This window comes from Elephas maximus, chromosome 23, assembly GCF_024166365.1.
Source record: "Elephas maximus indicus isolate mEleMax1 chromosome 23, mEleMax1 primary haplotype, whole genome shotgun sequence".
NCBI lineage: Eukaryota > Metazoa > Chordata > Mammalia > Proboscidea > Elephantidae > Elephas > Elephas maximus.
In genome coordinates, this window is record NC_064841.1 from 57,561,404 (window position 1) to 57,576,365 (window position 14,962).

The 14,962-nt window shown below is 45.5% G+C and overlaps 1 protein-coding gene across 1 annotated transcript; it reads right to left on the minus strand.

Annotated features, from left to right (window-relative positions):
• Positions 1–4,005: 4,005 nt before the first annotated feature.
• SHISA2 (shisa family member 2) lies at positions 4,006–10,375 on the minus strand. Its single transcript, XM_049867349.1, has 2 exons — positions 9,341–10,375; positions 4,006–5,117 (listed from the first exon to the last, which is right to left on the minus strand). Exons 1-2 carry the CDS (start codon positions 9,669–9,671, stop codon positions 4,564–4,566), a joined length of 885 nt encoding a protein of 294 aa, XP_049723306.1. The 5' UTR covers positions 9,672–10,375; the 3' UTR covers positions 4,006–4,563.
• Between the last annotated feature and the right edge of the window lie 4,587 nt (positions 10,376–14,962).

Genomic DNA, 14,962 nt, shown 5'->3' on the forward strand with positions numbered 1-14,962 from the left:
TGCTAACCCACTTGAATGAATTGCTGAAGATTTGTGTGGCAGAGAGACACTGGACTTTCTGCTGGAGACGACTGTGAATTTGCCGGGAACAGAGAAAAAGCCCCCAACAGTTAAAGGGACTAAAATGAGAGTGCTGTTACGGGGAAGGGGTCCCTAGGTGATGCAAACAGTTAACACGTCCAGCTGTTAAAGTTCGGAGGTTTGAATCCACCCAAGGGCATCTGGAAAGAGCCCTGGCGATCTACTTCCGAAAGGCCACAGCTCCTGAAAACCCTGTGTTGCAGTTCTGCACTGACACGTGGGGTCACCATGAGTCAGAATCGGCTCCTCCACTGTCGCCGGTTTTTTATTTTATTACTGGATAAGGGTAGAACTGAGAAGAGAACTTGTAATCCAAATTCTTTCAGATCCCAATTTTTAGCACTATTTAAACTTACTGCCCCTTGTCCAGCCCATTTGCAAGCATCTGCCCTTTTATCTCTGCTTTCTGATCTTCATGGTTTCTTGAGGCTGGCTTTCTGAAAGCATGTAAATCTTAATTGTTAACAAAACAAGGAGAAAATAAGGCCCCAGAACTCTTGAAATAAGTGTGTAATCATTAAAGAAAGGAGCCCTAGTTGTGCAGTTAAGTGCTCTGCTGCCGACAGAAAGGTCAGCGGTTCAAAGCCACCACCCTCTCAGCAGGAGAAAGAAGTGGCAGTCTGCTTCCCTAAAGATTCAAAAACAAACAAACAATCCATACCATGAACTCCATTCCAACTCGTAGCAACCCTACAGGACAGAGTAGAACTGCCCCATAGGGTTTCCAGGTCTGTAAATCCTTACGGAAGCAGATGGGTCACTAGGAGTCAGAAATGACTTGACGGCAACAAGTTTTTCAATGGGGTTGATCATGAAAGAATGAGCTCAAGGTCAATTTAACAGAGGACATAGTTAGTTTGTTCAGATTCTAAGAACTTAAACTATCAGACATGGCACACTAGCTTGAAGGTGAGTGCTGCAGAGTAAATAAGCTATGCCAAAATGCATTCATCTTAATGGTTTTCTTACCACTTTGGATATTGATACGCTTGTTAAATTTCAACTTTTCCAGCAGCAGAAATCAGTGCGTAGCGCAGACCACAATGGGTGACACTGTCAGAGGGGGTGGCGCCAAAATGACTGTCTATAAAATTTTTGTGCAGTTTCAGCAGAAATTTACTTTTTTTTTTATAAAAATATCCCTGTAGTCAGTTATAACAACAAAAAATGTTCTCGTAAGCCCGGCTTACATGTATCTATACACCTGTAAGGCTAAAACTCTACTCTAATTTACTCTTTGAAGCTTCTAATATGTTGTCATTATTACCCAATTACAAAGGTGTGCTTTCGTCTGCACTCGCTACAAGGACATGCTGTTGTTTTCCTTGCTGCCAGTGTTTTTATAGTTGCTGATTTTGTCAAATTTTCTGGTGTTTTAGCTACAATATTGTGGTAATTAGCATGGGGGAGGTGACACCATGAGTTACTGCACTGGGTGACACCAACCGTAGTGACGCCACTGGCAGAAATGATAGGAAATGCAGAATTTCCAGGTTCCCAGATGGACACAAAAAGCTAGTGAATTTCATCCTTGGAATCAGTGGTTCTGGGCTTTCTCTCCTACATGCAGGGACACACTGGATACAGCTGCAAGCAAAGACTTCCCCCTGCAGCCATCATGAGCTGATGTGAAAAGTTCGGATGCAGAAGAAAATGCAAAGCAACAATCTATTTTTCTACCCGTCAGTGCTCCTTAAAAAACAACAACAACAAAAATTAACAGACTTTAAAATATTTCTCTTGGGTACAAATTATACCCTACAGGCTATTTTGTGTTGCTTTACTGCAAGGAAGGTGTACTTTACTAAACTTTTAATTTTGCTACTGAATTTCTCCCGTTTTTAACAAAATTGAGAAAAATCGGAGGCTGTTGTTAATAACGCTATATGTTTGGAATGACCATGTAGCTTTCACTAAAGTTAAAAACTCATTCCATCTATTAAAACAAACTTTTGCTTTAATCACAGTATTTAATGACAACCTAGAAAAGGAGCAAAAATTATACGATCTTGACTAAGAGAAGGCAGCACTCCCCATACCTCTATGTTTAAAAAAAATCATCAAGAATGTTGGTTGCATTGGGCAAGGCAGGACTGGATCAGGAATGAGCAAACTCAAGCCCATGAATTAATTCAGGCCACTGTTGGTTTTTGTATGGCCCCAGAGCTACGGTTTTTATTTTTTGAGATGACTCAAAAAAAAAAAAACAGAAGAAAAATAACATCATGACATGTGGAAATTATATGAAATTCAAATTTCAATGTCCGTAGATAAGGTTTTATTGGAACATAGCTAAGCTTACTTGTTTACATGTCATCTGTCTGCTTTCCAGCTACTTTGGCAGAGCTGTTGAGTCATTGCAACAGAGACCATATGACTTGCAATGCCTAAAATATTACCTAGCCCTTTTACCAGGAAAAAAAAAATTGCCAGTCCCTAGGCTATACGATCTCTAAGGTTAACAAGTTCAGCTAACTGAAAGGAGCCTCAGAAAACAGTCTTGGCATCTACTTCCAAAAAGTCAGCCACCAAAAACCCTATGAAGCACAGTTCTATCGATACACACGGGGTTGGTATGGGTCAGAGTCAACTCGACAACAATTTTTTTTTTTTTAAGGTAAGTAGGAATTCTTCATCCAAAACAATGTAGGAAACACACTTATTGATCCCAAAAGAATTGTCTTTTGTGTTGTCAACATTTCCACCAGAATATGTAAAATAATACACACAGACTCACAGCATGTACATATAAACTTCTCAGATAGCAATCATTTTCTAATATTGCTTCTAAAAAGCAATATTTATGATTTTTAGTAATTTTATCAGATTAGCAAGTTTAATAAACGACCTGGAAAATTACTAACTAGAAACAAAATGAAAAAAAACCAACTCCCCTAGAAATTCACACCATAAAACATTTATTAATAAGTAAAATTATTTCCCCCACCTTTGGTTATCAAAAAAAAAAAAAATGTGATTATAGTGTCTTTGTTGATACTGATTGCTGCCAATGGTTTTACGTTATTGTCATGAGATAGACAGATAGATATAAAAATGTGTAAAAGACCACACCTCACAAAGGTTTGTTTAGTTACAAATCTTGGTTTTGCTAGCATTTGAAAATGTATTTGCACATACGTAAACTTATTTTTTTATGTAAGTAAACAATATACAAATAAATTCACTTGCAATTTTGGTAAGTCAGAACAACGGCGATAAATACAGCTCTTGCTGAGGACAGAGGAAAACAAGAAGAAAGACCCAACTTGGTGGAAGAAAGGCAATCTCTCTTTGAAAAGCTTTTCTCCTGACTGAAAAGTCCCTGTTTCCTGCAAAAAGCCATTTTGACGGTGAGAGTATAAAAGCCTCATGATTTGCAAAGTAAATCTGTATCTGTGATTTACATTTCACTCCAAGTTTCAGATTATGGCATAAAGGCTATACTAAAAATCACTGTAAAGCATTTCTTTGAATTTTTACTAGGTGAAACAAGAAAACATTTTATCAAATCTAGGCGGAAGGACTGACCTTCACATATAACTACAGTACCTGCACTCAGTACTATATAGAAATCAGGATTCAAAAACCAAACAGAGCGAAATGACAAGCTATACCACATGGCAAAATTAAAAGTCACTTGGAAAAGCAGCAGCTTGATGGTTTATGATTGCCATTTTAAAAATATCAAATTATTGCATCTTCTCAGATGTCCCTGGAAGGCCAGGAAATTAAAAGATTCAACAAGAAGGGGATGAATGGTTTTATGACGACAGCACCCACTATTTCAAGATTAAAATAATCCTAGAGTTCTGAAACGTCTTCACGGGTTAAGTGACTATAAAATTTCTTTCAGTCTCCTTTTAACGTAGAAAATCACTTTGTAATAAGATCTCTACCGAAGGTAAAAAAGCATGATCACAAAATATATATATATATATTTTTTTATACACTGAAATTAAGATTTGCCTGTGAAATACTGAGATCAATGATGAATTTCAGAGTGTTCAAGTTGGTTTCCTTTTATAATGACCACATAATTTATGTCTTCCTCTCAACCTTGGGTGTTTATTTTTAAAAAAAAAAAGGCCCAGGTGAAAAGGGAGGTAGGTCACAGCAATTCTAATCTTGTGAAGATAAAGACAAAATAGAAATAATAATAATGATAAAATAAAAACCCTTAATCTTTCAGTTTACACAATTCTTTTGACATCTGTACCTCGGGGACACTTAAGGGCACAGGCATCTGTGACTTCACCACCAGAAACAGCAGAGGCAGCTCGAGCGAATGTGCTTTCCCACCATTGATCAGTCAGGCGCGGGGATGGACCATCCAGGAACGCTGAGGCAGGGATATCTGCATATGGTGTGGGGGAAACGCACCTGTCATGAAGAATCCCGCCACCAATCTCACCGACATGGATAGCCTCTCACGACAAGGCATCTCTACAAGCTGACTGTCTGCATCTCTGACGCTCTTGGGAGCTACACAGTCACCACCGGGAACATCTTCTGCTCGCTGGTAGTATGGGGGAAGGGGGACTGGATCTGCCTGTAGCCAGTCTGCAGGCCATCCATAAAAGGGGGCACGGGCGGCATGGGTACCGAGTCGTGTTGCACCGTGTACCCCACGTAGGGCGGGTGCAGGTACTGCCCCTGGTGCGGCACGATCTGGGTGGCCTGCTGGCAGTTCAGCACGGAGAAGTTGGTGGGCATGTTGACGTACACGTTGTTCATGGTCCCCTCTGGCATGCAGCAGTTGGTCTGTGACCTGGTGGGGGGGCCCCGGGCACCCGAGTTGGCGCTGGAGCTGGAGCTGGCAGCTGTGCTGGACTGGCGAGAGGAAGACCCTCGGGACGTGCTGGCGCTGGGGATCATGGGGATGGTCTCCATCAAGCGGTTGCCCCCAGGGGCTCGGCTCTGCTGGGGCTCCTGCTTGGGCCGGAGGCATCTGCAGCAACAGGCTGCCACGAGGGACCCCAAGATGATGAAGGCAACAAACACGGAACCCACGATGAGGAACGGGACGTAGATAGGCACTGAAGAAAGGAGCACAGACGCAAAATCATGACTTACTGTAAAAATGCAGTACGATTCTGTGATGAGCAGCATTTATACCCAGAGTGAAGGACCCAGGCTACGCCAGTTTATTCATTATCAGCCACAGACGCTCTGCCCCCTAGGAGGTGCTTGGGAAAGGTGGAGTCCCTGGGTGGTGCAAACGGTTAACGTGCTTGACTGCTAATTGAATGGCTAAAGGTTCAAGTCTGCCCAGAGGTGCCTCAGAAGAAAGGCCTGGCAGTCTACTTCTGAAAAATCAGTCAATGAAAGCCTTATGGCGCACAGTTCTACTCTGACACACATGGGTTCGCCATGAATCAGGACTGACTCCGCAGCAACAGGCTGACTGGCTGGTAGGAGAGGTGGTAGGGCCTTCTGGGCATGGTGCTCAGCTCCCCCAAAACGAAAGTGCTGATATTTACAGTTAGACTCACCACTGCAATACTGTTAGAAGCAAATATTCAATCTGGTAAAATATATATTTATATATAATATATATGGATTTAATGTTTTAAGACTGTTACATTTCTAAAATACCTACCATACCTGAACTGCCCAAACTCATGTCTGCCCTAATAAAATCCTGAAAAACCAGACCCATTGCCATTGAGTTGATTCCGACTTATTGCAACCTATGGGACAGAATAGAACTACCCCAGAGGTTTTCTAAGGAGTGGTTGTTGGATTCGAACCGCTGACCTTTTGGTTAGCAGCCAAGCTCTTAACCACTGTGTCACTTGCCCTAACAGATAGGTGAAAAAGGAAGACAGAAGAAGAACTGATGCATTAGAATTGTGGTGCTGGCAAAGAATAATGAATATATCAGGGGCTGCCAGAAGAACAAACAAACCTGCCTTAGAAGAAATACAACCAGAATGCTCCTTAGGAGTGAGGATGAAGAGACACTGGCTTGCTTACTTTGGACACGTCATCAGGAAAGACCATAATTGGTCTTTTCTGATGAAAAGAACATCATGGTCGGTAAAGTAAAGGGTCAGTAAAAATGAGGGAAACCCTCAATGAGATGGATTGACACCAACAGCCCCAACAGTGGGCTCAAACATACCAATGATCATAAAGATGGCGCAGGACCAGGCAATGTTTAGTTCTGTTATAAAAAAGGTTGCCATGAGTTGGAGCCAACTCGGGGACAACTGATAACAGATAGTTACAGGATCTACATAGTAACAATGAGTTTAAATTGTTTAAAATTCTTTTTTCTCCCACTTAGAAAATTATTTACACTCCTTTACCATTTTTTAGCAAGTTCTTTTTTTACAAGCAGACAAATCAAAAATTTAGATCAGCCTCTAACCACTACCATTTCTCAACAGTCATTAAAAAAAAAAAAAAAACTACAATCTCTTGCTTAGCTGAAGTGCGGGCCCTTGGGTGGGAGGCCTAGCACAAGGCATTAAACGGTGGAAAGGCAAGGTTACTCAGGGGTGGAGTAAAGTTATTCCAGCCAGCAGACCACCGTAAAAACATGTACTGAGAACAAATGTAGGGAGCAGCAAGACATTGGCTCAAGGTAGGAGGGCCACCCACCGGGAGCCAAGAAGGTGCCCAGGTAATACCAGGGGGGCTGAGGTGGCACAGGTAAACTCAAAGTTGGACACTGGATTCTGAGTGAAGAACTGCAGAAAAAGCCTGGAGAGCATAAAACAATGGTCAAGATACACACTACATCAGGTTTATTTCAAAAACCTGTAAAAAATAAAAATAATCTTTTAGTAAAATCAATAGCATACTCCATTTTAAAATTAGATAGTCCTACAAGGCTTCCAGAAGCTAGCTCCATAGGCTGATGGGGGCAGGACCCAGAGAAAGGAGTCTGCAGAATGTCTCCAAACCACTTCTGTGGAATTCCACCCTGTGCTACCCAGCACCTCAAGTTTCTGGTATGTTCCTGATGGATCTTCTTGGCTCTTTGACTGAAAAATGCATGAGGACAGGGACTAGATCTTACTGGTCCTGGAAAAGCACGGTGCCAGCACAGTCATATGGGACAGCCCTTTGGGAAGGATAAAGAGTCAAGTTCTCTGGCAACTGTAAGATCAGATACTTTAAATTATTTGGCTGTCCACGGGAACAACGAACTTTCTAATTATGCTCCTTCTTACTGCTCTTGCCTTCCTGGAGTCACTGCTTTTAGAATACAGTTTCACAAGGAGTCATACGAAAGAATGCTGTACAAATAAAAAGTTCTTTACGAGTACAAAGGCTGACAACTGGGTTCCAGTGCTGAAGAGAGGAAGTACTATATAACTATACACCCACTGCTGTTGAGTCAATTCCAACTCAAAGCAACCCTATATGACAGAGGAGAACTGCCCATAGGGTTTCCAAGGCTGTAATCTTTACGGAAGCAGACTACCACATCTTTCTCCTGCAGAGTGGCTAGTAGATTCGAACCACCAACCTTTAAGTTAGCAGCTGAGAGCTTTAACCACTGCACTACTAGGGCTCCTAAAAAGTGCCCTTTAACAGGTAGAAACACTTGCTGTAGTCTGCAGCACAGTTGGTTTCCCAAGAGTATTTCTGTTCTAATTATACTATCACTTCAGGCTAACTAGAGTCCTGGAGCAGGGGCAGCTGGGCTTTTCCCATGCATGCTATAAAACCTTCATTCTCTAAATTGACACCAGTCCTCCAAATAAGTTATCAAAGAAGTAAACAACAGTAACACTGCAAAGAAAAATACCCCAAACATGAGAGCAAAACCCAGCTGGAATCAGTCTAAGTTCATATGAGTTTTCTGGGAGAAATAATTGTTCTCTTGCCAGGATTTTTAATTGGCAGCATAAATAACTTACACAGGGTAAACAATGCCGAGCTGCTGTCAGCACTCAGCACCGTTTAATTACCTAAGTTCTCCCTGACTGCAGAAAAGAATGGTGAGGAACAGGATTTTTAGGAAAAAAAGGTTTAAAAGTAGAATGAGGAACACACCACACACAATCCATAGCATCAAGAAACTTTCTGCTGCCTACTGATTTGTCCAAAGACCGCTAACAAGCCCAACCTAACAGACACATCACTGCAGCCCACCAGCTTTGGTTTTTCAGGCTTGATTCCAAGGCCACACGCTCTGCCAGGCTGTGCTCGCGTAGTAAGATGGCACCTTTTCTGGAATTACCCTCAGTTCTTCTCTCTTCAGATTCAAGCAGCAGACCGGGGAGGAGCATACTAATAAATTGCTTGACTGCAAAGAGAACTGCACTGGATGGATGTGCCTCTTACCAGGCCCAAGGAGACAGCTCTGTAAACACAGGAAGCCACTCACTGCCAACAGCTCAGGTAGCTCAAACCCCAGGCTTAGGATGCCGGTCAGAAGTCCTCTAGGTTAAGGGCAACTGCCTCAGAAAAAGAACCCCCCCCCCACACACGTTTGCGCTTGACCTCTATCTCTGCCACCCCAGAATTAAATCCTCCCTCACACTCACACACACACCCCCTTAGTTACTGGCATATACTCTCAAGGGAGTCAGCCTGGGAAGGCTTCTGAAGAGCGGAGGAAGTGGAACCTATCAAATTCTATCACAGATTTGTTCACTCTTCAGCTCTGGCTTTGGCAATTTGGAAAAATAAAAAAAGTAATTAAGAAAAAAAAGAAGCCACAAAAAGCAAGGTTAGGCTGACTCTGATGTCATACCTAACAAGTCTGACCTGGCAAGAACTGCCCAGAGGCCCGAGACGCCTGGCCCACCAGCAGGGGAGAGTTAGAGGGGACCAGGTCTGATAAAGTGCATCACCGGCAGGAAAGCCCTGAAGAGCTGCCTTCCTTCCGAGGGGACTTCACGGTAGTGCCACTGCCAGGCCCCCTCCGAAGGGGGCGCGTCCCCGCCGCTTCCTCAGGTACCCCCCCGCCAAAGTACCCCTTACTAGAGGTTAGACGTATGGAGACAGGAGATATGGAAGGTGCAAGAAACGTGTTGCTGTCTGCGGCCTACCCTGTATGGTTTTCTTGAGAAAAGCCTGCCACCTTTTAGCTGACAGTTGGGTAAACTGAGACCAGGGCGGTGAACTGGCGACCCTCTTCGCACCAATTAACTGGATGGACCAGAATGCAGGCTCCGCAGGTGCTTTTCGGCAATGTCGGTGCTCCTACTTCCTTTCCCCTCCCAGGCTCCCGGGTCCCTGCCCTAGGGACACTGTCAACCTTCCTCCCCGTTCGTCGCGCTCGGTCCCGCCGCCCTACCTGCCGAGCCGTCGGGGCCGTCTTTGTCCGCCCGGCCAGGCTCGCCGGCGCCCTGCTGCTGGTCGTTGTCGCAGCCGCCCTGGTCCAGGCGCGCCTCGGCGCTGGAGCAGCAGTAGCGCAGGGCGCAGCTGCCGCAGCAGATGGTGGCGTCGCCGCCGTCGAAGCGCTCAGGGCACTGGAAGCCGATGCGCCAGACGCCCTGTGCGTCCAGCCAGCCGTGGCAGTACTCGCCGCCCGCCCGCGCGCCCGCCGCCAGCAGCGCACCCAGCAGCACTGGCAGCAGCGAGGCGGCGTTCCCGGAGGCGGCGGCCGGGCGGCGGCTGCCCCACATGGTCCCACCCTGGGCGCGGGCGGCGCGGCTCCAGAGGGCAAGTGGAGGTCTTCGGGGGAGTGGGGTCTCCGGGTGCTGCGGCCGGGGCCACCTCGCGGGGCGCCCCTTACGCGCGGGCCACTCCCCTCTGCCCGCCGTCCGAGAGCCTCCGACACTGGCCGGCTGGGTCGCGGCTCCTAAGCCATCCCCGCCACTTTCCGTGGTTCCAGCCTTCGGCGGGGCTGCTTTGAGGGGCGCCTCTCCCTGTTGTAGCTCCCCGGGTGCAGTCAGCGGGTTCCCAAGGCTTCAACCACAACAGGACTCTCCAAGTGCATCCCCACGAAGGCGGTCACTCAGCCCGGGTGGCCTCCAGGCACACCCGCCTAGCGCCGCGCCGCCGGCCTCCTGATGCAGAGCCGAGTCGCAGCTTCTGGGTCCCGGCGCAAGTCCGGCGAGTCTCCCCTACTTCACTCTCCTTTCAGGGGCCGAGAGAGCAGAAGGCAGCGGGCGGCGCGCGCGGAGCTCCGGACAGCAAGTGCAGCGGGCGGCAGCGCGCAGCCTCCAGAGCGCCCAACTTTGTCCGCATGGCTCCGGCCGGCTGTCCGAGCGATGCCCCAAAGTGCAGCAAACACCCCCACGCAGGGCGCTCGGAAAACCCGCTCCCTCCCGCCGGGAGCCCTCGCCCGCTGCAGAAGGCGCCGCCGCCGGCGCGTCCAGGAGCCGCAGTCCCGGAGCCGCGCGGCGCCGCTCGCTGGCCGGGCGGCAGGCGGCGCGGCTGCTGCTGGGCGCAGGTCCCAGGCGACCGCTCGCCCAACTCCCCGGCTGCAGCCGGTCCCACAGGAGCAGAGGGCCTCTGTCGGCTCCCCACGCCCCTGCACTCCGGGGCCCTCGGAGCTGCGCACGGATGGGAGCTTCCCACGGAAGTATCAGTCCGCGCTACCGCGGAGACAGCGCGCCACACGGCCGCACAACCGCCGCTAGGCGCCAGCCCAGCCTCAGGCTCCGCGCGCCGCGGCCGCGCTGCGCTCTCTTATAGTGCTCCGGCTGCCTGGGCGCATGCGTACTGAGCCGCCTTCCGTCCCCACTGGAAGCCCCGAGGTGAGGGGGAGGCCTCCGCCTCCTCCTCCCACACCGGGGGAGACGAGCCCTGTGGCAGTGGGGAGTGGGCTGCAGTCTGCAACAGGGCAGGAGAAAAAATAATTAACAATCTAGACCTTGCTAACACAATAATACTAATAATGCTAATTACAGCAAACTAAACTTGCTTATTCAAGTTTAGTTTGCTTTTATTATCCTTATCTTTCACATTCAAAATTTGATTTGATTCTTAGAACTCCCCAAAGAGGTATTATAATTACTCTTCATTTTACAGATAATGATGTTGCAACTCCGAGTAGCGGTCTCCTCTCGGTTTCTAGCAGCTGATGTCTTGGCCACCGCTGGTCGCAGACGGGGGCGGAGTTGGGAGGGAGCAGATCTTGGCAGTTTTCACACTCCATCCTGGTGCAGCACGTGGTCCGCCAGGTGGAATGAAAAGGGTTTGGCAAAGATATCACACATTTGGCCACTGACTGGCTGACCTGTGTCACTTTTTTCCTTTTATATTTGGGGGTGGGGGGTAATGGAATCCAGCAGAAAGGTACCTCGGTTCAGCGTTTGGCCTCAGTTTACAGACAGCTGCAGTCATGGGAAGGCAAGGTTCAGACAGACCAGACGCCCCGCTTTGATGAAGGAGGAATTAATAGCGTCTCTCCTGCGGAAGCTGAGACAACAGGTGCTGATGCTAAAGCAGCCAGGATTATTTTTAAAGGACCGAATGCCCTTCCCAATTCCTGGGGAGGCAGGAGACCTGACTGACACACCAGCCCTACCAGTGGAGAGTCGCGGCATTGTGTTGGCCTCAGTTTCTCCATCTGTAAAATAGTGCATAGCAGGTGGTGACCACCAAGGTTCCCTTCCAAGTCCAAGACTAAAGAGCACAGGACAGTTTTATTCCGAACAGAGCCTCTGCTCCAAACAACAGCCACTGGGCACTTGTGCATACCTGGTTAATGGAGAGACTCAGAAATTGTTGATATTCTTCCCCTCCTCCAACAGCCAAAGAAAAAACCCTACCGTACCCTGTACCCCTTGATAAACAAAGACGTTCTTTTCACTAAACCTTTCTACAGTATCGCACTCTATTTCCTTGCATATTTGGGGCGGGGGGGTTATACTGTTAGGGGCTGAGGATTCACTGGGAAACCATTTCCTTCAAACAGGACCACGGAAACTGGACAGAAAGACAAAGAAATAAGGAAAGACAACGCAAACATGATTAAAAGCTATGACTGGTGATGTACAGGGTCAATTTAAGCACATAACCTAGGGGCAACTACCGGGCTCAGAAAAATTATTAGAGAAATGTCATTTAAAATTAGACCCAAAGAAACCATGGAAAGAATTAGTTTTTAAGCTTCAGCCATTTTCTTAGAGTTGACACAGACTTATGGTGAGTCTGCGTGTGTCAGAATAGAATGTGCTCCATCAGGAGTTCAATGGCTGATTTTTCAGAAACAGATCACCAGGCCTTTCTTCCAAGGCACCTCTGGGAACCTCTAGACTTTCATTAGCAGCCTAGCACATTAATCCTTTGGATTAAAACCAAAAAACCAAACCCACTGTCGCTGAATCACCTCTGACTCATAGCGACCCCATAAAGTTTCCAAGGAGTGTCTGGTGGATTCGAACTAGTGACCTCTTGGTTAGCAGTGATAGCACTTACCCACTATGCCACCAGGTTTCCTTTGGGTTAGTTAACATTTATTGAGGGTTCACTATATGACAGGCACTGTGGTAAGAGTTTGACACGCATGGTTTCGTTTAATCCTCACAACTCTACAAATAAAACACAATTATTATCTTCATTTTATTAATGAGAATACCGAGACATAGAGATTAAATAACTTGCTCAAAGCATTCAGATAGAAAGTGTCACTATGTCTGCACTAAACTTGGTTCTACCTGACTCCAAAGCCCACCCACACCCACACTGCTAATCACCGCAGTTTCCACTACAGTTTAAGCCCATGCTTGGTTGCAAATTGTGTACAAATCACCAGATGGCTAGATGGCGTTTTTGTTTTCTCTACTGCAGCATAGATTGATTTTGGTGGTGTTCAAAGGGTTAGTGCTTTAGTTCTCTACCACCACCCCTTTGGAAAACAAAGTAATGCAGAAGAACTGTACTTACTTCAGGGAATTCCCATGCTATACCCTTTTTCTACTATCCATTTAGCCTCATCTCCAAAACACCCACAATTTGTCAGTTTATTTACGAAGATGGAAGTTGTTGAAAGTTTTCATAGCAGAATTGATTAGGTGACCTGTTTGTACCACAGTTTAAACAAAACCAGTTTTTCCCAAATAATCCATAAGTTAGTCTCTAGCCAGCTAACTTGCAAGTGTGGAGCTTGAGCAAACCCGTCCTCTTTCTGATGGTTGTTTGCCTCTCTCTCTTAAAAGTTATAACGGGTTTATGTAAATGAAAGAGAAGAGGGCTATTTCAGTCGCTTTATGAGGTGGTGATAGCCTCCAATGCTCGAAAATACATTGCACTGACCTTCCTTCTGACTCGTTTTTCATTTTCATTCTTTGTGTGTCTAGTGTGTTTCATACAAATTTTATAAAATAAAACAGCAAGTATGGGAGATGCTACTGGGAGATATTAAGATGATCTCGTTCCTCCTACAGGCAATGAGAAGAAATTCCCTGGCCCTCCTTAATAGCTATCCCAGCTGTTTTACTAGTCTCTTCTGAGAAACTATGACTGGTAATCACAACATACAGGTAGTAGTAATGATAATTTATTATAATCAAAACTAAATGTCAGGCGGTCTGCCAAATCTATTCAAACACATATAAAAGAACCCCCCCCTTAAAAAAGGTTAAATTCTATAGATATTAACTGCAAAAGCCCATTTTCAAGTTATTTTACCTTTCAGTATGTGCCTACATATATATGAATAAAATATAATTGGTTTTAAAACAAACTTCTGACATATTTTCTAACGGTAAAAGTAGAAAGTCATATAACTAAAGAAATGATTACTTATAACCTTGCTAACTGGAGTAGATACAAATCATCTGGAGTTAATCATATTTCATTTAGCTGGAAGTTCTATAAGTTGCAAGATCAACAGTGTTTTTCTGCAAGTTTCAGCAAGAGCAGAAGTTTCTTACCAGCTGTGTCCCAGTCAGCAGTCTGTGTGGGAAGAATGGCTTTCGCTAGGTTCATTCATTTTTCCCCCCTCTTCTTTCATAAATAGGAGCAGTATTGCAAACTCATGTTTGGCTTACCAGAAGCTCTTTCAAGTTAAAGTGTTTGTGTTACCAATGAGATCTCAAACCCCAATATGTTCATTTGCATTTCTTCGAATTTTGTCTTGTGGTTACCTAACCTCATGTGAAAATAAAAACGGCCAAAAAATTTTGAAAGCAAAAAAATCTTTATTGTTGCTTATAAACTTTCATCTTCCATCCTTCTTTCTTTTTCATATAATCAATACGCTGACTTTCAGAAAAGTAATTTCTATATTTTAAATTCTTTTTCTTCTCATCTACCCTTTAAATATTTGACATACTTCTCTCCCTCTATACATAACGCCTCCATGATTTTTTACTGAACTTTCCTCTCTCTCTCTTTTTAATTTTTTTTTTTTGTCTGTTTTGGCGAACCCCCACGTGTCTGTCAGTACGTCGTAGTGTGGGGGTCTGCATGTTGCTGTGATGCTGGAAGCTATGCCACCGGTATTCAGATACCAGCAGGGTCATCCCTAGAGGACAGGTTTCATCTGAGCTTCCAGACTAAGACAGACTAGGAAGAAGGACCTGGCAGTCTACTTCTGAAAAGCATTAGCCAGTGAAAACCTTACGAATAGCAGCAGAACATTGTCTGATATAGTGCTGGAAGATGAGGCCCCCAGGTTGGAAGGCACTCAAAAGATGACTGGGGAAGAGCTGCCTCCTCAAAGTAGAGTCGACCTTAATGACGTGGGTGGAGTAAAGCTTCTGGGACCTTCATTTGCTGATGTGCCATGACTCAAAATAAGAAGAAACAGCTGCAAATTAATACTCGGAACCTGGAATGTACAAAGTATGAATCCAGGAAAATTGGAAATCATCAAAAATGAAATGGAATGCATAAACATAGATATCCTAGGCATTAGTGAGCTAAAATGGACTGGCAGTGGCCATTTTGAATAGGACAATTATATAGTCTACTATGCTGGGAATGACAACTTGAAGAGGAATGGTGTTCCCATTCATTATCA